Below are 25,050 nucleotides of genomic sequence, written 5' to 3' on the forward strand. Positions count from 1 at the left end.
GGGAGCTTTTGAGGAGCTATATTTCATCATTTTGAGACACATTCCTCATAGCCCATGCACATGCAAGGGATTATAATGTGCGTTCGGTAGGCCCATTGGAAGAGATTTTTGAGCACATGGAGATGACAACAATCCACCTAGTCTAACCTTTCCCACAATTGTCAACTACCCATGTTTAGCAACCCCTTATTTGAGCTTGTGGAAGCTGTGCAGTGGGAGGAGTTAGTTCAAATAAGCTGTGCAGTGGGAGGAAGCTGTGCATATGTGCATTATGTCAAACCTTGAGTTGCCGAGTTGAGATGGAGTCGGCTCATGTTAAAGCAGACATGACTCCAATGTAGGGTCTCGTCTAGGGTCTCTTCTAGGCAAGACGTGGGTTGAGATTGGGTGGGCTCATGTCAGAGCAAGCATGAGTCCCAAATAGAGTCTCGTATAGGCTAAAGCAAGCAAGAGCTTGGGGTACGAGGGGGAGGGACAACAGAGGAAAGGCTAGGATATAGTGGGCACTGGGTACGTCAAGGAGGGCTAAAGGAGGTCTAGCAATGGTGCATGTCAAATAGATGCCTTTGGGGTCACATCAGCAAACCCACAAATGGATGCACATATGGTGGTGTGGTGGTGGGCGATGGCAGCTTTGACTTGCAAAAACGTTTGCATCTGCTCCCCTCTCTCTCTCTCAATTTACCCGTGACCCAAACCCACATGAGCTTGAGATCCGAATGATGATGGTTCTCCGCACCTCCAGCCCCTCCCCTCTGTTGCTTCCCCTCCTCCTCCCCCTTCCCTGGCGGTTCTGACGCCGCAGATCGGCTGATATGAAGAACCTCCTCCGCCGGCTTCACATCGGTAGTAGCCCCGACGATCACCCTGATGCTGCTGGCCCCAAATCAAGAAGTAGGCTCTCCTCCTCCGACGCCGCCTCCACCACCTCTTCTTCCGAATCTAAGCCCCTTTCTGGCCTTTCCGGCTGGCTCAGTGTTGCCAAACACACCCTCAACCAGGCAGGAAGCAACCTTAAAAACAAGAAGGAGGACGTTTCCGAGAGCAGAGGCGAAGAGAAGGACGAGATTGACAGCAGGGCAGAAGAAGAGGAGGAGCTCTGTACGACCATGGATGTTGCCTCCCCCACGGGATCCTCTGCTGTAGCCACGGAGCGCAGGAGTTCAGATTCCGCCATTGCCGTTGCAGATGTGGCTGCAGAAGACGCAAAAGGCATTGCCCTCGACAGAGCTCAAACAGCTGCCCTCCAACTCGCCAGTGACCAGGCTCTTTTCCTCCAAGATGAGGAGCTTCAAGTACGTGTGGCCATGGCCCTCAGTGTCCGCGACGACCCAGAGGCTGCTGCCATAGAGACTGCCAAAGATCTCAGTCTAGGTTCTGATCCGTCACTCTCAAACTCTACAGCAGAGGTGCTTGCATACCGATATTGGGTGAGTCTAGGGTTCCTAGGATCAACATACAGTGAGTACATTCTAACCACAATCTCAGCTTTTCATTCATCAAAGAGCTCCTTACTTTCTACTCAATCGTAAAACAAAAAGTCATAGTGGTGCTGCTCGGAGAGTCTTGGCTGCAGAAGCCCATTTATCCTCCTTTAATTTATTATGTTTTCAAAAAAATAGCAAATAGATGGTCCCTTTGATAGGGCTTGATAAACTTCCGGTCTTTTGCATTAGAATGACAAGCATTGCGCCTTGTAAGCAGTAGGAATCCACAATTCAAGAGAAAAGGTGGCAGGGAGGGGCATTACACCATAATGATTGAAAGCAGTGTCCATTGCACTATGAATCAAACATACTTGATGTCAAGAAATGGAACAGTCAGACCTAGCTACAGTTTGGTCTACTTTTCTTTTAGCACATTGACAAGCCTGGGCGATTTGCACTGTGGTAATGATGTTGGTGGGCATCATTAAAGACATTGCTTATCTTACAAGCAAGGACTGTGCTTTTTAGTTACCATGCACCCTTCTCATGATGGATTTGTGCATGATCCCAAGGGCATGTGACAGGTTGGTGTGTGCGAATATCATGGTTGGAGTGTACAATTATCCATCTGAAGTGGCTCCAACAGAATTGGGAAGTAATAAGACATCAGAGCAAGTTTACCAAGGGAAAGGATGCCCTATAGAGATAGTCGGTGATCAAGGGAATCACTTCATCATCTGCAGGTTTAGTAGATTTTCATCAAAGGAGTGTGCATACTTCTTTAACTTCTAATGGTACTGGCTGCATGTGGGATGGTGAGATGAGCGTATGTCATTCCAAAAATTTGGCTGGCCTGGTGCTGAAGAAAGGATACACTGCATTCAATGATTCCTTTCGACAATGGGAAAGTTGACATTCAGATCAAGACTGATTCTCTCATGTGATACGAGTGCGAGTGAGACTTAGACAAAGATGAAAAAGGAGATCAAGATCAAGAATTTGAGACTGTAGAGGTGGCTGGTCGCTGGCAACTTGCTATTGGACAACTTACAAAACTCAAGAAGCAAGCCCACAGGGAATCCAGAGAATTATGCTGTAACGATAGGTGGGCTGTGGCAGCAAACTGAGCAAAAACTGGGGGTTGCAAACAAGAAGATGAAAGGTGGTGGTTTAAAAAAGTAGTAACAAGTGCTTAGAGAGCGTGAACAAGGCTGCTTTTGCATGCATGCCATGCATTCACAGGTTACTAAAAGCAGGTACAATTGCCAAAATGAATCTCAGTTAAAATAATCAGTCTAAGGAAGCAACTATGGAAGTTGTGCTTTCACCTTTGGAACGCCAAAAAAGCAATAAATGGGCCCAACCAGCTGCACCAGATGAGTCACTTGTTGATCTTACTGCCCCTGGGGTCCTTTAAGTGTTCCATTGTATCTGGTCATATTTAGTTGGCACTGGTGGCAGTTGGCCAACCAGCCAGCCCTGGCAGTCAACCAACCCTTTAGCCACTATATAAGGGCAAGTTGAGGGTCATTGTAGGGCATGTAGAGTTGGCAGCCAAGTCTAAGGGCAGCACAACCTACAGCAGGAATAATCAGATTGCAGTCATCTCTCAGGTCAAGAGGACGTGCATTGCATGGTAGATATGTGAGGCTATGCTGGACATGTCTTAGTGTAGATATGGGAACTTTTGCATATATTCAGGTTTTGGCAATATGAAGTAGTTTAGGTCTACAAGGTCTCTGCCATTTGTGTTAGGTCATCCAGGGATGCTGTAATATGCGGAAGCTTCAGAGAAGAATCGGTAACTTCAAAACTCAGAATTCAGCACTCTTTTCGCGACGGAAATTAACGCACAAACTGAAAGGAGATGTAGAAAATAGAGAGAGAGAGGGAGAGGTGGAGAGGACATAGTATTGGGTCCCAATTACCCTCTGTAGGGCCCCCACCACGGATGGTGTATTTGCTTTATTAGAGCGATGAGAAATCTGAAAGAAAATACAGCAATCTTGGACCTTTTCTTGGCTGGGAATACCCTGCCCTTGACCTTCAGTTCTCCACCCCTTTGCTTAGCAATTCCCTTGGCTTGTCTAGCCCTTGATTTGCTTGTGCTCTTGGTGAATAATGAGATGGTGAATGGGATTGTGGCCTCCACTATTTATACTATCCCATCAGGAGCAGTCGGCTGGTTCACTTTCCCTCCACGACCTGTTTTAATAGCATTTAATGCTGAAAATTCCCACATGTTCACATTGGACTGCTGGACTGTCCTGGCTGCCTCTGTGGGCTGCTGTCGAGTCCAGCGCAGGCTGCTGGGCAGCACCTGGGCACTGGCCGCCTGCAGTCCAGGCTGCCCTATGGGCTAGCCAACTAGCTGGGCTGGCCCAAAAGCCAGTCCGTTGCTTGACCAAGCCCTCTTGGGCTGGCCGACAGCCTGCCCAGTCCCTCCTTGGGCTGGTGGGTAAGTCTTGGGGCTGCCTGGCCCCCTTGGGGTGGCCCATAGCCTTCCCCGTGTCCAAACTTGCTGCATACCTACATCTACACAGCTGTCTGATATCTGGTGGTAGACCAAACATACAGGGCAACTGACATCATTCCAGAGGGAGACTCATAGCACGGATTGGCACTGTTTCATGTGCAGGACAGTGCACACTTGACCTTGGACTCATGTGTAGGACAATTCACACCTGACCTCGGACGACTGAGATGGATCCCTGGCTGACTTGTCCCGGACTGGGCTCACATGGGACCAGTTCACCATCCCAGGTCATGCACCTTCTGTATAGAAATGTCTACGTGGCATCCAAGTGCGGGATGCACGTGACATCCCCTTTTACTTAACTTGACGGAAGCTGCATAGCCTCCAAATAATCCGTCAATAATGCCGGATAGTCTTCAAAAAACTCTTTGTCAAGCCATACCGTTTCATGGGTTCCTCGGTTCTGAAACTTCGTGAGGAACTGTCGTAGTCTTCGGCCTGAGCCATGCTTGAAACGGTGCAGAAGGATTTGTTCTGGAACCATTACTTCTGCTTCATCCACAATGTCGGGTTCCGCTTCGTCTTTGACCTGTGAAGGGGGTGGACCTGTATATGGCCTTAACCAATTGACATGAAATACATCGTGCATAGTCCAACTCGGAGGTAGCTTTAACTGCATAGACACCTCATTAATCTTTTTCCGGATGGGAAAAGGTCTGAAGCTCCTGAAAGACAACTTTGGGCATCGCTTGCCCACCTGCTTCAATCTTTGCTTCATTATCCGAAGATAAACCCAATCCCCTTCTGAAAACTTCATATCCCTTGGGTCTTTATTGGCCTGTCGAGAGTGTAGGCCTCTTGCGCTTTAGCCAATTTGTCTTTTACTGTCTCTAAGATCTCCTGGTAAGACTCCGTCACTCTGTTCGCCTCCGGTACTGAAGACGAAGTCCTGGTTAACAACGACTGGAAAGGTCCTCCAAACGCTGCCTCATATGGAGTCCTGCCAATAGTAGCTGAAGAAAAAGAGTCATTCAAAACAGCTTGAACTAAAGGCAAATATGATTCCCACTTACCTTGCTGATCGTGGACATAACACTTCAGCACATCAAAGGCCAACTGGTTGTATATCTCTGTCTGGCCGTCTGTCTGTGGGTGGAATGCACTGGAAAAATTCAACTTAGTACCAAAATTATCAAACAATGTCCTCCAAAAATGACTGGTAAACTTGGCATCTCGGTCTAACACTATGGTTCTAGGAATCCTGCCAATCGGGTACCAATGCCGAATGAACAACTGGGCAACATCCTCGGCGGTCACATTGGCCCTGCAAGGAATAAGCATAACAAATTTGCTAAACCTATCAACAATAGTTAAGCATTGCGTATTACGCTTACTCGGATTGGGAGGCAGATTCGTGACAAAGTCCATGGAAATGTCTTGGAAAGGACCCTCAGGAATTGGCAAGGGTTGTAACAATCCTATCTTCTTTCCATGAGGAGCTTTCACCTTTTGACAAATGTCACAGCGTTGTACATATGTAAACACATCACGCCTCATCTTTGGCCAATAGTATTGCCATTTCAATTTTTCCAGAGTCGAATTCATGCCCCTATGACCACCTGTGATGGCGTCATGGGCATCATGGAGAAGAGCTGTCCGGAATGACTTCATGACACATAGTCGGCCTTTGTAGAAAAGCCAATCATCGCGTATTAGAAAATGGCATGGTCCTGCGGCATCCAATGCCTGTTCCCACTGAGTACCGAATTCATCGGAATCTGCGTACGTGTGCTTCATGTCCTCTAGTCCCTCACCAACAAGGTCAAGTCTAGTGGTCTGAATCGTAGACACTTGTCCCTTCCTGCTCAAAGCATCGGCCACTGGATTAGCCTTTCCTGGAAGGTACTCAATCATACCACCGAACTGTTGGAATATCTGACTCCAGCGGTGTTGTCGATCACTCCAAACGATCACTCCACTGTGCACTTGGCATCGTCTGAATCCAGCGTAATGCCTGGTGGTCAGTGCGAACCTCGAAGTCACGGCCATACAAGAAATGTTTCCAATGTTTCAAGGCCTGTATAACTGCTAGGAGTTCACGATCATAGACTGAGTAGTTTTTCTCGGCGGGCAGTAACTTACGAGACATGTAAGCTACTGGATGACCATTTTGTTGTAGAACACCTCCAATTGCGATGTTCCTCGCATCGGTGATCACCTGAAATGGATCGTCCCACGAGGCAAGTGCTAAACAAGGTGCTTCTGATAAAGCCACCTTGAGGTTCTGGAATGCTTCCAATGCTCGTGGAGTCATGATGTACCTTTTTGTACCATAGAATATACTGAATACTTAGCTCTCTCTCTATCTCTTCTCTCTCTTCTGTATGCGTTTTGCATTAGGCAAGTTCCACGATGGTGTTTAGGGCTGAAGAAAGCTCCTAGAGCTTCCGCATGTGGCAGGCTCAATGCCCCAATTCCCGATTCTCTAAAAGCTTTGCCCTCTAAATCTTTGTATCAAAAATGGTTGCTATACTTTTAACTTTGAATCTTGATTGATTCTAATGAAGCAAGCTGAAGCCTGAGCTTTTTTTTCTTCTTGTCAACTTATCATTGGTCTCCACTCTCTCTCATATTTAAGTTATATTATATTACAATATATATTTATAAATTATAAATGAATAATGAGGTGGTGTTTCCGTTTCGGCCTCCTTTGAATTAGCTGTTCCGGTTTTTGTTTCGCTGTTTCTCATAATTATGAATATAACCGAGAGAAGATCTAGAATAGGGACCTCCAAGATAAAGTAGAAGGGGGACTAATCTAGGGAATTAGAAGGATGTAACATGCTAACTATGTGGAAGCTTGATAAATGATTGATTAACACGCTAATCATATGCACGATGATGACATAGAGAAGTAGAGAGAGAATCTTTATCTAACCTACTCCTATTGTATAATACTAAATAAATGAGTAGTTACAATGATTTGTGAATGCTATGCATGAACATCATGCTTACAACCTTACTATCCTCCACTGGAGGTGAGGTGTACTTGGCTGATCCAAATGTTACAATTGCATGCCCCTATCTTGGCTCTGCAATCTCTGTCTTTGATTGCTTGTTGGAATGACCCTTGACTTGCCCGTTTATGGGGATTTTTGTTAGCAAGTCGTATTCAGGTCGGCCAGCCCCTTTTAGGCCACAAGAAGTCATCAAAAATATCATAAAATGCGTTCATATTGTGCCCATTATATGTCCAAACCATTGGTGCATGTCTGAGGCACCTCCCGACATCTCTATGACTATCAAAACTGCCTATGTACGGCCTCTAACTTTGCCTAAGGCTGTTGCAAGGAGTAATAATGTCTATTTGGCACCATATTAAGGGGTGCATGTGACATCCTCTCCTTCTAAAGTTGAAGCATTGGGGAAAACGATGCATTTTTTCTCCTTTTTTGACCTTGTCTATTTGTAGGTCCATCTCCCAACTCTTTGGCAGTGCCACTATTGCCTCCATTGGAACTATCAGCACTCCGTGTATCTCCTTTGCTAATGGTTGTTCTTTTGAAACTAAGGACATGCAAAATCCCACCATCATAACTTTTGCAACACTTGTCTCATCCTCCTCTGTTGGGTGTTGGACTCACACACTCACACACACAAACCTGCAAATTAGGGTTAGGTGCAGGATAGAGAAGCTCACACACAGAAATGAGAGAGAGAGAGAGAGCCAAAAGTGTGGTATCCACAAAATGCAAGTCAACCCTTGCATGTGTGCCACATCCATATAATATAGAAGTACAAAATATTATATGTTACAGTGTCCTTTCACACTTGATGTCCAAGGGGAAAAACCACATGGGAAAAAGTGCCCTTGGTTAAGCCTTGTTCACACATAGCACTACCATAAGTGAGCATATGCCTACAAATCCCCCTTGTAGTGGAAGTGTGAACCTGTACAAGGTAGCAGATCACTCTCTGTATGAGAGTAAGCCCAAAGCTTTGCGGAAAACTTCAAACTTTTCTCGAGGTAAAGCCTTTGTGAATAGATTTGCAACATTATCCTGTGTAGGGCAATAAGATAAACTGATCTCCCCTGCATGTAGCCTCTCTCTGACATAGTGATAATGAATCTCAATGTGCTTGGTACGTGCATGAAATACTGGATTTCGTGCCACGGCCATAGCACTCTGGCTATCAGTGAGAATGGTGGTGGGTGTCTGCTGACAATCACGAAGATCATCCAATAGTCTCCTCAACCATACATAATCTATTGTAGCTGTGAAGACTGCCCTGTACTCAGCTTCACAAGTAGATGTAGCAACAGTGGGTTGCTTTTTACTCAACCAAGATATGCATGAACTGCCAAGAAAAAACAATTCCCACTGGTGGATTGCCTGGTATCATAATCACCAGCCCAATCTGAATCACATTATGCATAAAGCTGCAAGCTGCTCCCCCTGGGATAGAACAAACCAAGATCCAGGGTACCCTTAAGATAACGAAAAATGCGTTTGACTGCTTGCCAATGCTTTGTGCCTGGGCTGTGCATGAATTTACTCAACAAAGACACCCCAAAAGATATGTCTGGCCTCGTGTTACACAAGTAAATGAGGCATCCCACTGCCTGGCTGTAAATGCCGGCCTCAGAAGGCTCTCTAATATCATGCATAGTAAGCCGTACACCTGGTTCTACCGGAGTAGAAATGGGCTTACATTCATCCACGTGAAACCTTTTTAGCAAACTTTTTATGTACTTAGTTTGCTGCATAACAATGCCATCATCTGTATGCATAAAATGTATGCCGAGATAGTAGTGTAAGGGCCCCAAATCTGACATATCAAATTCAGCTTTCAAATCAGCTTTGAAATCTGAAATTTGTGCTTTGCTAGTACCTGTAATGAGCATGTCATCTACATACAAGATGACTATGAGAATATCGGCATCGGTTTTCTTCACATACAATGTGCTTTTAGCTGGACTATTCTCATAACCTTGGCTGGTTAGATGAGCATGTATCTTATCATACCAAGCTCTTGGAGCTTGTTTTAACCCATACAATGCTTTGTGTAACCTGCATACTTTATGTTCCTCGCCAGGAACTACAAAACCAATGGGCTGATTTACATATACTTTGTAGTTTTGATGTCCAATTGATGCACTATCCATTCTTTATGTGCAGCCAATGCAATCACTGATCTTATTGTGGTCATTCTCGAAGTAGGAGCAAAAGTCTCTTCATAATCTATTCCCTTTTTCTGGGAGTAGCCTTTAGCCACAAGTCTTGCTTTGTACTTGTAAATAGTACCATCAGACTTTCTTTTGACTTTGTACACCCACTTTGTTCCAATTACATGCTTGCCTTCAGGCAATTCCACAAGATCCCATGTTTTGTTCTTCATGATAGAAGAAATTTCAGCTTGCATAGGTTTCAACCAATGCTCATTCTCATGTGCTTCTTCATAAGCAGAAGGCTCTTCTGAATCAAAGAGACCACCCATTGCTAATTCAGACTCCCCACGATGTATATTCAAAGCATTGCTGGAACTAGCCCTTGTTCTACTTGTGAGTGGAGCTGCAAGTTTGCTTTCTTGCAAAGTTTTCAGCAACCATCTTGGCAGTGACTTGGCTGTGTCTATGGCTGTTTGCTCCCTGACAAGATCTTCCACTTCTTCCATAGAAGGGGGCTGAATGGCTGGCTGTTCCACATGTTCTACATGAGGATTTTGTTGTGTTGGGGCTGGCTGATCTGAATCCCCCCTAATTGCAATGGGTAAAAGTCCATCAAACATGTCCTGTATGCCTGTATCATTGCTTTTATACAAGCTGTACATGGGCTGTTCTGAATTTTCAGCAAATACCACATCTCTGCTAACAAAAATCCTTTGTGTAGTTGGATTATAAAGACGGTATCCTTTGCTCTCATTGCTGTAGCCCACAAAAATGCATTTAATTGCTTTGTCATCTAGCTTTGTTCGGAGTTGTTCTGGCACATGTGCATATGCCAAACACCCAAATGTACGCATATAATCCACTGTTGGCTTTTGGCTATACCAAGCCTCAAATGGTGTTATGGTTTTCAAAGCTTTTGTTGGACACCTGTTCAACACATGAGTTGCACACGTTATAGCTTCCATCCAAAATTTGTGAGGCAACTTTTGTGCTTTCACCATGCATCTTGCCATCTCCATGACAGATTTATTTTTCCTTTCAGCTACACCATTCTGCTGCGGTGTGTATGGTAAGTGGGCGTGTGTCATCACCACACACGATGCCCCAAAGCCCTTTGGCTACGAGCGAATTACGGATCATGAAACTCCAGAGGGAGTAGTTAGATCCATCTAGCTTGTCCTCTTGGGTGAGCACACCAAATACATCTGTAGCATTCTGTGCCATGTCAACAAAATATACCTGCAAGCAAACCAAGCACCAATGTGCATTGCCAGGCAACCAAATGTCCTGTGCAAATGTATGCGTGCAAACCAAAGCAAGTGTAAACCTGCACCAAATTGTCCAATTACACACTATGTGTATACATACGCGACAAATCACAACTGTAATGCCCAATTACATGCTCCAATCTGAAAATCTCCAATTTTTATGCACTCTAATCGCTTCAATGTGCATCTGATTGGCCAATTTTCACAAAAGCCGCAAATTTTTGCAACTGAAAGAGGTTCAATTTGCTGATTTTGACCTCAATTGGCTGCAAAATTTGTATTTGTGTTTGAACAAAAATGTGTACAGAGAATACCTCCAGGCAATGGTAGCACATGTGAAGCAGGTGGTATTCGTGGAGCACACAGGCGAATAGAGTTGACGGGCGCAGTTTGGCCAAGGCGTTGGAGGGTGAAGACGGGCGTTGGAGGGGGCCAGCAGGGCGGCGGAGGGCTGTCGGCAGGCCGAGCTGGAGCTGTGGAGCTGGAGCGCACTGAGATGCATACGGGGCCCAGGTACGAGGTAGAGCAGAGGCGGGCGTTGGGCGTTAGGCAGGTGTCGGGCCAGCCAGAGGCGGGTGCTGGAGTCGCTGGCGGCGAACAAAGATGACGAGGCAGGCGGAGGTGGCAGCCGCCGTGGACTAGCTGCATGCGTAGTTGCACCAGGACCCGAACAGGCTGCAGTCGTGAGCAGCGACGACGACACAACCCGAACAAGACGGCAGTCGTGAGTCGACGGCGAGTGCAACGGAGCGGAGGGGCGACGCCGGACGGAAGGGAGCAGCGACGGCCAGTCAGTCGGAACGGAGTGGCGTCGTTGACTCTGGTCGGCCGGAACGGAACGGTGTCGGACGAATGGAGCAGCTGCCGGAACGGAGCGGTGCTGGGCGACGGCGGGGCTATGGGCACTAACGCTGCCGGCTGGATAGGGCGGTGCCGCCCGCGAGCTGGGCGGTGGTGGGCTCCCCACTAGTGCCGCCCGTTTCTGGTGGCCAGACGGTGGAGAAGCGAACGGAACCGACGGACGAAAGCAAGCAGTCCGGCGACGGAAATCCAAAGTCTGATGACGAAAATTCGCAGACTTTCTTCTAGCAGCAGAATTTCAGGGCAAGCTCCCAGCTCCCAGCTTTGATACCAATTGTTGGGTGTTGGACTCACACACACACACACAAACTTGCAAATTAGGGTTAGGTGCAGGATAGAGAAGCTCACACACAGAAATGAAAGCGAGAGAGAGAGAGCCAAAAGTTTGGTATCCACAAAATGCAAGTCAACCCTTGCATGTGTGCCACATCCATATAATATAGAAGTACAAAATATTGTGTCCTTTCACACTTGATGTCCAAGGGGAAAAACCACATGGGAAAAAGTGCCCTTGGTTAAGCCCTGTTCACACATAGCACTACCATAAGTGAGCTTATGCCTACATCCTCCGTGTTGGATTTGGTGAGACCTATCTAAACTGTTGGTGTTTCCACCACTTCGGAGAACTGTTTGATCTCGACCACTAGTTCTGGATCTAATTTGGGCCTTGCAGCTATCGATAAATGCACCTCTTGGTCAACCTCAATTTGTGGATCAGACATTGTTCGTGATGTCTCTATGATATCCCTTTGTCCTTGGTCTTCAATTGTGTCATTCTTATCAACTTTAAGTGCCACACTGCTTCCTTGATTGTACTTGGCCTCATGACTGCCATTATGTTCTCCAATTGCTTCAAGAATCTGCCTTTGTTCTCCAACATCTTCAGGCATCCACTATAAGGTCTTTTTCTTTCTGAATGCGTTCTGCCTCTCGTCGGTGCCATGCTTGTCGTGCTTTTTCCTCTCGCCGTTGAAGCTCCTCAACTTCCTATTTGTATGAGGCTTCACACTCTCCTTTTTCCTGCTTGAATCTCTTTGTTGGGGCGAGGTTTTGGTTAGACCTAGGCTAAGACTTTTGCAAGTCCTAGATTCCATGCAACCTATGCTACATGCAAAAATGGGAATTTGCTATGCAAACTGAAACATGGCTGAAAATGGTGGTGCGGGCTGAACTGATGCAAAACGGAGAAACCCTAATCTTGGCTTGCAAACCCCAAAACGCAAACCCTAATTTTGCATGCAAAAAATGCTACCTAGGGTTGACCTAGATGCTATGATACTAGTTTAACCTGCAAACTATTCGGAAGTGTAATAAATGATTGATTAATGCTATTTGGAAGCTAATAAATGATTTGCATGTAGTCTTATTGTTCACCACGAGTATCACATGCACCCATGCACTGAGGTGCCATGTGACACATTGGCTTATCATCAGTGCTATACTTGTACAGAATTAGATGACATAGGCATAGGCTAGCCTTATGGCCAGCCTAAGGCCTTGGCACATGGGCAGCGACACACTGGCTTATCATCAATTCGACGCTTGTACAGAATTAGATGACATAGGCATAGGCTAGTCTAAGGCCTTGGCACATGGGCAGCCCATGGCCCAGCCTAGGAGGCCAACCAGGGGCCAGCACTTGGGCCTTGGCTGTGTGGCCAGCCATAGAAGCCATAGCAGCCCTGTTGGCCAGCAGCAAGCTCACCAGCCAAACACATGAAGAAAGAGCAGTAGTTAATGCTATATTTCAGCAGTTGTGGGGAGTGTAAAACAGGTTAACAGCCCCTTTTAGAAACCGACCAGCATCTGGGTATGCAGATGTAAGGTGCCTTCAGTCCCATGCTAAAATCATCTCATTCCTTCACAAATCAGCAGTGATCACGAGCAGAATTATGTGTGCCCCAGTGTCTTGACTTGTGCATACATACTTTTTAGCAAAGCTCTTCATCGTGCTTCAGTCCAAGGCATCCTGAAGTCTTCTTCATTCAGCCTTCATTCTTGCATCTCCCTCAACAGATTGTTGTCAATAATTTTTTTGCATTGTAAAGAAGTTCTCCAAAGCAATAAAGAAGTTTTTTGCATTGTAAAGAAGTTCTCCAAAGAAGTTTTTTTGCATTGTAAAGTTCTTCTCCAAAGCAATAAAGCAAATACTCCTGCTTGCGGGAGGGGGCCCTTAAGTGGGTAGATTGGGACCTAGTCTGGTGTTGACTCTTCATATTCTCTCTCTACAGCTCTTATGTCCTGTAATAAAGATTTAAGTGGATTGCTTCATTCTCACTAACATAAAGGTGTAAAGAAGGCCTTGTTGCGAGCTGCACGATCAAACCAGTTGCATGCTACATTGATATCAAAAAACCACCCAGCCATCCACCATGTCATAAGAAGAAGAAAAAAGCTTCAAAGAAGACACCACTGCAAAAGAAAGTGTCCATGAAGACACCATTGCAGAAGAAAGTGCCCAAGAAGACACCACTAGAAGACACCACAAAAGAAGAAACGCTTTCGCAAAGCGCCAAATTTTCCTTCAAAAGCTGATGGAGCAAAACATGCCTTTAAAGTTACAACTTCAACATGTGAAAGAAGTAGAAAAGCCTAAAGAGTAGGGCATTCCTCAGCAAGTTCCCGACGTCTTTGTTGCTCCATTAGAAGAAGTATGCATTCAAAATCTAGGGGATCCTACTCTTTAGGCTTTTCCACTTCTTTCACTTGTGGAAGTTGTAACTTTAAAGGCATGTTTTGCTCCATCAACTTTTTAAGGAAAATTTGGCGCTTTGCGAAAGCGTTTCTTTTGTGGTGTCTTCTTGGGCACTTTCTTCTTTTGTGGAGTTGCATGTCTTCCCACGATCGAGCTTGTGTTGATGCTCCAAGGCCGCGCGCTCTGCCCGGTTCCGATCTTCATCATCCCTCCTACATTTGGCTTCCTTCGCCTTCCATTCCTCAACAAGTTCCCGTTGTCTTTGCTGCTCCATTAGAATAAGTATGCGTTCAAAATCTAGGGGAGAAGGCGAAGGAAGCCAAACGTAGGGATGATGAAGATTGGAACCGGGCAAAGCGCGCGGCCTTGGAGCATCAACACAAGCTCGATCATGGGAAGCCATGCAACTCCAACATTAGCAGACACTAGCAACCTTAGGGGCTAGACTGATCGCAACACTTCCCAAACTGGCACCTGGTTCTAGTTCCTCCACCACCACCACCGCACCCACCACCGTCATCCGTGCTCAACCAAACTTCAGAAAGTATGATGGTTAGTGTGATCATTCTCTAGTTACCCAGTTAAGACATCAATTTGTTGCATATTTTTCGTTGGATAAGATTGGAGATTCTCAAGACAAAGTCCATCTTGCGGCTCTGCACCTCACTGGGGAAGTCGTTACCATGAGCAAGCCCTTTCACTTTTAATGAGTAATCAATGATACTCATCTTATTCCTCTGCACATTATGCAGCTCTTACTCCGGTCTTCATACAAATGCAACCACTTGCATGACTCATTACATATGGGATACCTTTGTGTCTGATGTCAAAGCTAGGTTTCTTCCACCCCAGTACATGACCAATTTGGAGGACTAACTCTCCCAGAATGGGTCTCCAGTGCGGACCTATTTCAACATAGTCATAACCATGGAACAATAGTTGGGAAAGTATGTAGAAGAGAAGTTGAAACAGTTTTTTAGGGGCTTGGATACGAACACCCGGTTTTCTGTACGGAATTTCAAGCCTTAGTCATATGACCGGGCTCTGACTCTAGCTCAGAATCAAGAAATGATGTTGAACAGAGGCAAGCCCAAGCAAGGTCCAGACCATGTAGGCATATGCTCACTTATGGTAGTGCTATGTGTGAACAGGGCTTAACCAAGGGCACTTTTTCCCATGTGGTTTTTCCCCTTGGATATCAAGTGTGAAAGGACACTCTACATATAATATTTTGTACTTCTATATTATATGGATGTGGCACACATGCAAGGGTTGACTTGCATTTTGTGGATACCACACTTTTGGCTCTCTCTCTCTCTCTCTCTCTCTCTCTGTGGTTTTCTGGTTTTTTTATCCAGACATTGTATCAGATCCACCATGATGTAACTTTTTGGTCTCATAGGTCATTATGGCCTTTTGAAGATGTTAATATAACATTTCATTTCATTTCATTTCTCTCTCATTTCTGTGTGTGAGCTTCTCTATCTTGCACCTAACCCTAATGTGCAGGTTTGTGTGTGTGAGTGTGTGAGTCCAACACCCAACAATTGGTATCAGAGCAAGGAGCTGGCCTTGGAATTCTGCCCCTGGAGGAAAACCTGCAGAATTCCGTCGCCGTCCGTCCGGTAGTTCTGTCGTCGTCCGTCCAGCAATTCGTCGCCATCCGGCCACCAGAAACCGGCGGCACTAGTGGGGAGCCCACCACCGCCGCTCAGCCCACGGGCGGCACCTCCCCCTCCAGCCGCGGCGACAGTGGTGCCAGAACCGCCTCCGCCCGTTCAGGACGCCTAGAGCTGCCGTCGACGTTGCGTTCCGGCCGCCCAGACCTGTCGTCGACGTTGCTGCTCCGTTCCGCCCGGCAATAGCCGCGTCGTCTGCTCCAAGCTCTGCATGAGCCCAGCCATCGGCTCCAACCCGTTCCGGGCCCCCGCGGACTTGCCTGCCCCATGCGTGCTCGCCCAGCGCCGCCTCCGCCTGGCCTGTCCGCTTTGTGCGCCACCGCCTGTCCGCCCGTCGACTCTCTGGTGCAGCTCAGACGGCTCCCTGCCGCTCAGACCCCCGGTGGCACCACACCTCGACCTGCGCTGGCAGCCCGCCTCTGCCTGCGCTTGCCTGCCCCGACACCTACACCTGGCCTGCCGCCTGCAAGCAAAGCATCACATCTGGACCTGGACTAACGCCTGCAAGAGAAGTCCCTGCCATCTGTACTGCACTCGCTTGCAGGCACTTTCCATGTGAGTGAAAATATGCATTAAAATATTCAAATTTTGCAGACACTTTTGTGCAAGTCAGATTCAAAGAAAAGTTGCAGGTGCAATGAAACCGATCCCGTCAAGTGGGAAAGACTCCGTTGGACACCCACACGCGTAATAGCACAACTTCAAAACCACAATTTGAAATGGACAACTTAATACAACTTGAAATTGAAATGAAATGAAATGGATAGATGGACACCAGCACTGGCCGACCCCCCCTCAATATATGATATATTTATTGGGAGTATTTAACGAATACAATGCTCCATGGGTTCCAAGAACCAGATGATGTCCATGTACATATGAATACAGTACCAAACAAATAGGCTCGAAGTCGAAATTCGATGCCAATGTTCGAAGCAGAACGACCACTAGCGTGGTCCAGTCTCTACGGTCCTGTGCTTTCACTGGACTCCGCGGAGAGCGCCCAACTGGTGTTCCAGGACCACGCACAAATAGGCGCTCCCGTACTAACGCCTGGCTCTCCCGATCTCAGCACCTTTGGACCAAGGTTCTCCAATAGCTTGTATTGAAGATAGTAGATGGAGGACCAATACCCGAGGTATCGGTAGCTACTTGAGAGGGACACCAGATGTAACCTCTTGAAGAAGGAAGACGCCGCCTATGGAAAGGAGGCACAATCGCCTACCAAGGAGATTTGCCACCTGCTGAGTAGAACACAGCCACCTTCTTGTGGAGGAGAGAAATAGAGTATTAACCACCACTCTGAAGAGAAACCGCCTGGCTACAGAGTATAACTTGCTGGAGGTGAAGCACATAGTTGGCTGTATGAGGAGGCAACACAGCTTGTATGGAAAAGGCAGTCAGCCGCTTGTAGCAAGTACAGCCGTCAGTTTGTGCTGTAGCCACCTGATGAACAGTAGGCGCCTGGCTGCAGAGGAGGAGGAGAAGACACTGGCGCCTGCAGGAGATGGACTGCAGCGTATAGAACCGTTTGGCTGCTTCAGGTGGGGGCAGCCGCCTGTAGATAGTGGGCAGCCCTGCTGAAAGACAGGCGCAGTCTGTGGAGTATGCAGCCGCCTGTAGATAGTGGGCAGCCCTGCTGAAAAACAGGCGCAGCCACCTGTATGGGAAGAAGAGCAGCTGCTGTGCAGGAGAGGCAATCGCCTGTTGGAGAAAGGAGCGCAGCCTGTCAGCAGCCGGGTACAGAAGTGGAGAAGAAACAGTTTGCTTGTGTACATGCGCAGCCTGAAGGAGCGAAGAGATGAACGCCCGATTCTCCATGAAGGGTGAAAAACGATTGCTCCTTGTCCACGATGGAGGTGGTGGCTTTAATTTGTAAGGGTTGGAGTGGAGTTACACAAATAATGCTGGCTGGCTCGCCACGCTTGCATGTGGGCGGCCAGCTCTTTGGGGGTGTGGGTAGGTGACCATGCACCCACCCCCACACACACACAACTAAAGTGTGGCTCCCCACCTTGGCCCCTAAGTGGGTGCCCACTTTTAAGTGAGTGTGAATATAAAACCTTATAAACCAAAAGGTTAGAAATATAAAATATCAAACCAACATGTGCAATATACTTACCACCTGTTCACATGCACCAAAACTTGTCAGAAGATAGAGCAGACTTCACGACTCACTGGCAGGCGTCCTTGCTCAGCAAGGTTGCTGCCGTACGTACATACGGATCTGTACAGTACGGTACAGCCGTACGGTACGGTACCGTACTGTATGGATCCGTACGGAATCATTTAAAAAAATAAAAAATGTGTGGCGTGTGGCTCTCTTCAGAAGACTCATCATCTTCATCTGATGATGAGATTTGAGACTCTTGCGTCTAGACTCTAGAGCATAGTCACAGGGGACGGAGGGGACGGAGGCTTGGAACACCGGGACGGCGAATCGGGACGGCGCAGGGACGGGGACGGACGGACATCCCCCACGGGACGTTTCTCACAGGGGACGGCGAGACAGGGATGGCGCTGGGACGGGGACGGTGCTGTGCGAGGACGGCAGAGAGCCGTTGCGCCTGTCGTTGCGCCTGCCGTTGCTCCTGCCGTTTTTGGCCGTTGCGCCTGCCTGGTTTCTAGCCGTTTATGGCTGTTGGAGACAGCAGCAAGAGAGACAGTACGAGAGACGATTTTGAGTTCGTTTCAAGCTTCGGCCCCCCTTGGATCCCCCCGGCGGCAGAAATTTAGAGTGTATTTTTTGAGTGCCGTTCCCTCCCCTGTCCCCGTTCCCTACTTATGGCCGTCCCCCGTCCCGTCCCCCGTCACCGTCCCCCGTCCCTTGTGACTATGCTCTAGAGTCTAGACAACTGTAGTGTTTCATTGTTTTGCTTTTTGCACTTGTGGACCAGGACATGTGCTGTAGACATGATATTTGTACTCTCTTTTATCATCTATGACTTTCATGGTTCTTGCTTATATCACTATGACTGTTGACATGAGGTATTGTGTAATGGGCTTGGTAAGTGATAATTGATTTAAACTTTAAGTAATGAGGTTCAATCTTTATTTTAAGTATTTTGGTTGCTATGTCTACAAAATATTCAGGTTTCTAGGACTGCTTACAAATGGTACGTACTGTTTACGTACCTTAAAATTTGTTCCGTACAGAAGTACGTTCCGTACGTACTGAAAGCGTGACGTACACTACGTACCTTTCCACCTTGCTGCTCAGTAAGTAACACGTCAAGCAGGCAAACACAAAAATACAAGCCATGCGAAAACAGTTTCAAACATGCAAAACATGAGTGCATGTGCAAATAGTATCATGGACATATCTTCCGTTCATGGAACAAGTACAAAATATCTGTCGGCACAAAAATGGCACGCCGTAAAACATAAAAACCTGGTCTTCCTATGGAGTGACATTCCCATAGGTAAGACATAGTTCCAGGCACGAGCCTCCCTATGGAGTGACAGTCCCATAGGTAAGACACGGCACAAATACTGGCTCTTCCATGGCATGACAATCCCATGGGTCAAACACAGTCCAGGTCATACACGGGTGGCACCAGTCTGGCTCCCGTCCATACGACACCATCCTGCTAACACACGGGTGGCACCAGTCTGGCTCCCGTCCATGTCAGCAAAATACTGGCCTCTTCACATGAGACACCGGCCTGGCCTCAAGTGAACGAGACACAAAAACTGGAGATGGACCAAATGGTCGGCCAATTGGTGACATGCAATTTGGGGGATTTCTCAATTTGAGAACAAATTGAAAAATTGCAATTTGGGAGTTTTCAAAATTGAGGTCAAAATCAGCAAATTGAACCTCTTTCATTTGCAGAAATTTGGGGCTTTTGTGAAAATTGGCCAATTAAATGCACATTGAAGCGTTTGGAGTGCATAAAAATTGGGGATTTTCAGATTGGAGCATGTAATTGGGCATTACAGCTGTGATTTGTCGCGTCTGTATACACATTGTGTGTAATTGGACAATTTGGTGCAGGTTTACACTTGCTTTGGTTTGCAGGCATACATTTGCACAGGACATTTGGTTGCCTGGCAGTGCACATAGGTGCTCGGTTTGCTTGCAATATATTTTGTTGACATGGCATAGAATGCTACAGATGTATTTGGTGTGCTCACCTAGGAGGACAAGTTGGATGGGTCTAACTACTCCCTGTGGAGTTTCATGATCCGTAATTTGTTGGTAGCCAAAGGGCTTTGGGGCATCGTGTGTGGTGATGACACACGCCCACTTACCATACAGCCAGCCACGCCTCAAAGGGGAGGTGCTCACAGAGCTCCTGATGTAGAACCTACTCCCACACAAGAGCAGAAGAGATGGGACTCTAGAGATGCACAGGCCATGTCATTGATAGCCCTTTCAGTGAAAAGGACTATTATTCCGCACATTCGTTCTTGCAAGACATCGAAGCTTGAATGGGACACATTGGAAGCAATGTATCAGGTACGCAACGAGGCAAGAGTTGCCTACTTGAAGAGGCAATTGGATCTTCTTTCTATGGATGAGGGTGACTCCATGGCAGATCATCTCACCAAAGTGAAAGATTTGCAGGAACAATTGCTCAACATTGATGAGGTTATCCCAGACAGACAGATGGTCACCAACACTCTTCATTCTTTACCACCTTCCTACTTGGGCTTTCACACCTCTCTCAACCTCTCAATGAGAGGAGGTGGTGATCCCGTCACTTTTGAAGAGCTGGTGGGTTTACTCTTGCAGGAGGAGCAAACAAGAGCAAACTTATCGAGCAACCGTGGTGGAGACAAGGCATTTACAGCCAAGGATAAGGGTAAAGCAAAGAGCTTTAGGCATGGGGGACAACAGTCTAGCAAGGCTGGTCATGGACAGTGTCACCAATTGGCCGACCATTTGGTCCATTCCTAGTTTTTGCGTCTCGTTCACTTGAGGCCAGGCCGGTGTCTCATGTGAAGAGGCCAGTATTTTGCTGACATGGACGGGAGCCAGACTGGTGCCACTCGTGTGTTAGCAGGATGGTGTCGTATGGACGGGAGCCAGATCAGTGCCACCCGTGTATGACCTGGACTGTGTTCGATCCATGGGACTGTCACGCCATGGAAGAGCCAGTATTCGTGCCGTGTTTTACCTATGGGACTGTCACACCATAGGGAAACTCGTGCCTGGAACTGTGTCTTACCTATGGGACTGTCACTCCATAGGAAGACCAGGTTTTTATGTTTTATGTCGTGCCAGTTTTGTGCCGACAGATATTTTGTACTTGTTCCATGAACGGGAGATATGTCCATGTTACTATTTGCACATGCACACATATTTTGCATGCTTGAAACTGTTTTCGCATGACATGTATTTGTGTGTTTGCCTGCTTGACGTGTTACTTACTGAGCGGGGACGCCTGCCAGTGAGTCGTGAAGTCTGCCCCGTATTCTGACAAGTTTCAGTGCATGTGAACAGGTGGTAAGTATATGGTACATGTTGTTTTAATGTTTTAAATTCTAACCTTTTAATTTATAAGGTTAGGTGTTCACATTCACTTAAATGTGGGCACCCCCTTTGGGCACCAAGGTGGGGAGCCCCACTTAAGTGAGTGTGGGGGTGGGCATGGGCACCTACCCAAACTCCCCACCCACATGCAAACGTGGGTATCACCTAGTTAACTCCACATTAAATTTTATTAAAAAGACTCCCTCCGTCAAGCGTGTAGAATCCATCGCTTCTTGCGTTTGTTCATCACCCATCGCTACCACCAACTTGCGTGGAGAAACCGGCAACCATCTTCTCTTCGCTTGTTTTTCCTAAGCGGCTGGCTGCCTTCCTTGTACGACTGCAGTACCCACTGCTGTGCTGGCTGCGCCTGTCTCTCTACAGCCGGCTGATTTTACTACAAGAGGGCTGCGCCTGTTTTCCAACAGATTGCCACAGCAGCAGGCGCCTGCATCACTTCTCTTTCCCTTCCTATTTTAATAAAATGTTCGTTTAAAAAAATAAAATGCAATTTAATGAATAAAGGTTCATTTTTTAATTCATATGTACTTGTAACAATGTTCATTTAAAAAATTTACAACATGGTTCATTAAAAAAAAACATGCAATTTAATGAAACTAGGTTCATTTTTTCTTGTTTTATATGAACTTGAAGGTTACATCAATGTTCATTAAAAAGAACATGCAACTTAATGAAACAAGGTTCATTTTTTAATACTTTTTATGGACTTGCAAGAAGGTTCATTTAAAAAGAAAACATGCAAATTAATAAAAAACAATAAATGGATAATTTCACTCACATTTTACTCAAGCGTGGAGAATTGAGATGCTAACCCCGACTTGCTTTGACTTTGGTCACGCAGCACGCTCCCCGCATCATGTCCATGGAATACATCATCATGGGTACTAAAAAATGAAAGAAAATGACAAAGCTAAAATGCTAAAGCTGAGATGCTAGGGCTGATCCATGTACAAAGAGCATAAGGCTCGCATATCATCCTAAGATATCCCGCACAACATGGCACTCAGAGTGGTAAAGCTGAGCCGGCATAAGGAAGTCTTGTGATGGTGTAAGATGATGGCCATGATCCTCCTATGGTGGTGCGAGCGTGGACCTTTGGGTTGAGGTCGTCGACCTCTGCATAGCTCGTTGTCTCTGTCTGATGTCACTCCCTTGGCTCCCATATCAGCCTGGGTCCAGGTAGGGTTGGCGGGTCTGCCCTTGGAGCTCGGGTCTGGAAGAAATCAATGAGAGCTCTCTGCGCTGGTCCTCGGGTAGGTGCTGCTGGTCTGGGTTGCAATAGTGACTCCTTGTGTCTGCGAAGCTCCAGAAGAAAGAGCCCTAGGCATCTCTGATTTGGGAAGTCCATGATCCTGGAGAGAAGAGGTAGTGGAACCTCTCCTTGATCTCATAGTATACTAGACATCGACATATGTAGTGCTCCTCCATCTCGGTCTTTGTATGGCAAAGCTGAAAGTGATCTGAAGCTATACATATGATGTTACATGCTCCATGGGCTCCCCAATGAGAGAGAGAGAGAAAGAGAGAGAGAGCAACACTTATTTTTATGAGAGAGACTTGAGCAGCTCTTTGATTTTTGAGCTGAATGATAGTTATAATAATATTTCTTGCTTTCTGTGTGCTGTGCATGCAGGTACGAGGAGAAGTACAAGGCATTTTAAAGTGAAAAAAATGTATTCATTGGCTTTATTGATATAGACGTACCGTTAACAGTGAACTTTTTTTAAAAATTCATTGGGAAACCCGATGTTGAGTCAACGTTTAAAATACACTTTTTTATTAGTTGCACATGAATTCAAAGGTTCTTTTTAGAGAAGAAAAACGTTAAAAAAAGGGGAAGAAAAAACTCGAAACGATTTTTTAAAAAACTCAACGATTTAGGAAACGCGGTTTCCGTACGTTTCCTACGCGTTTCCTGTGAGGACGAGATGATGTGGCTGTTTTTGTCATTTCAGGCCATTTCTTGCAGGTACCACCCTTGAAACGGTGCTTCCTCGTTTCAGACCTCCGTTTCCAATGTTTCCTAGAACTATGGTCCATGCAAACCCTAAATCCCAGCTGCAGAGCAACCGTCATCATCCCAACAGCAAAGCAACAGTCATCATCCCAGCCGGGAAAGGGAACACATAACAGCAAAGACAATAAGGAGTCTTAGAGCAACTCAGGTGCGAAATAAACACAGAGGCCAAGCCTAAGAAGACGCCTGAGGAGAAGTCCAAGGAGCAAATTATTGGAGGCTAACTCTAGCCAGACGAGCAAAAGCGGTGCCAAGCAGGGAACCGATGTTTTTTTTGCCAAGTAAGCCATGGTAAGGACTGTACCAAGTATTGGAGTTTAGTAGAACAACACGGTGGCCTGCCTAGGAACCTCGCCTCCCGCCTTTCCTTCGCTCCCTCTCCTTCTTGTGCAGCTGCGCTAGCCCCTCCCTCCTCCTCACTGCGCCATCCCCACCACCTTCTCTCAGCCTGCGCATGCCCCCCCCACCCCCTCGCTGCCTGTCGCCTGCCCCTCCCTCTCCCCCAGCCCTTCCCTCCCCCTCTCTCCGCCTGCTATTCTGATGTGTGTGCAAGCCCTTCTCCTCCCCCGCCTCAGCTCCCCCCTCCCCCCCCCCCCCCCCGCTCCGCCCCCGCTATCCTCTCTCCTTCCGCCTCGCCGTTTCCTCCTAGGGCTGTGTCCCTCCCGTTGGTGACCCCGGTCTCTGGCCTTTTCCCTATGGAGGACTCCATGGAAGCCGCTCCGACTACCCCTGCCGATTCCGGTCTCCGTCTGGAGTTCTTAGATGCAGATCATCAGTTGTTTGTTTCCACAGTATCCGCTCTTGAGGGCGCCTCCTTGGTCTGCAAGATAGTGGGTAGCCGTCCGATGCGGAGAGAGCTTCGCGACCTTCTGCAAGGCAGCCTCGTTGGCGTGCCTGCCAAGATCGTCAGCGTCGATTTTTTGGGACGTGGCTACTACCAGGTGGATTTCGAGCCCCCCAGGCAGCGCAGACGGTGCTGGCTCGGAGCCCCATTGCCCTCCGCTCATCCCGGGCGTTCCTGGCGCGATGGACTCACGGTTTCCCCATCACTATCTGCTTTCCTGGACTCCGCAGGGAGTACTTGCGCGACAGGTTTCCCCATCACTATCTGCTTTCCTGGACTCCGCAGGGAGTACTTGCCCCTCTTGTCATCCATTGGCAAGGCTTTCGGGCAGGCGGTGGAGACGCCTCAGACAGCGGCTTCAGTGATAGCTCGGGCAGCAGGACTCCCGGCCATTCGTGTTGTGGTTCCGTCACCGGAGTCCCTCCCGAAGACGATCCTCCTCCCTTGTCTTTCTGGAGGACATCTGATACAGTGCGTGGAGTATTCGGGCCTCCCCGGCCAGTGCTACATCTGTCGGGAGATGGGCCACCTCGCACGCGCCTGTCCCTGCAAGGGGGTTCATCCTTCACGTTCTGCCGCCTCTGGACTCCCTTCAGGAGGCCCGAGGGGTGGCCATCCACCTCAGAGACTGGACATCCCTGGCTCGTCTCAGCAGGCGCCATCATCTGACGAGCAGGCCCCCCCGGCGGAGGATGCCGCGCAGACCCAGGAGGCTGGCGGATGGCAGGAGGTTCGCCGCCGGCGGAAACGCCCGGCCCGCAGGGACCGTCGCAGACGCCAGCAGGCAGCACAGGCTGGCTCTGGCTGGCGTCCAGGCACCTACCCGCACTTATGCTCCAGTCAGGGATAGGCAGCCAGCAGGTCCCACCCCGATGGATGAGGATTCAGTCTCAGTGCCTGCTGAGGCCGCCGATGGAGCCCCCCATGTGGAGACCCCGCTCCCGCCTCCCCCCGCGGGGGGCCCCGCCCCCTCCATGGTGCAGATTCCCGAGGATCCCGGGCCGCACTCCGCGACCCCCGGCCCCTCTTCCCCTCACTCGGAGAGCACTCCTTCCACCCCCCCTCTCCCCCCCCAGCCCCCCCCTCCCGCCTCCACCGGCGGCCCCCCCTGAC

At 47.8% G+C, this 25,050-nt stretch overlaps 1 protein-coding gene across 2 annotated transcripts in view; it reads left to right on the top strand.

Moving 5' to 3' along the window:
* The first annotated feature begins 448 nt into the window (after positions 1–448).
* LOC147609453 (putative serine/threonine-protein kinase SIS8) overlaps positions 449–25,050 on the top strand; it is a 114,985-nt gene continuing 90,383 nt past the window's right edge. For both annotated transcript variants that reach the window (XR_015264222.1, XM_086787461.1), the window contains exon 1: positions 449–1,430. Coding sequence is in view for 1 of the 2 variants with exons in the window: in XM_086787461.1 (XP_086643587.1) it covers positions 816–1,430 (615 nt within the window). In the remaining variant the exon portion in view is untranslated. The remainder of the gene's footprint in view (positions 1,431–25,050) is intronic.

Source organism: Cibotium barometz, chromosome 51 (assembly GCF_041138505.1).
Source record: "Cibotium barometz isolate CiBa-2024 chromosome 51, ASM4113850v1, whole genome shotgun sequence".
Taxonomy (NCBI): Eukaryota; Viridiplantae; Streptophyta; class Polypodiopsida; order Cyatheales; family Cibotiaceae; genus Cibotium; species Cibotium barometz.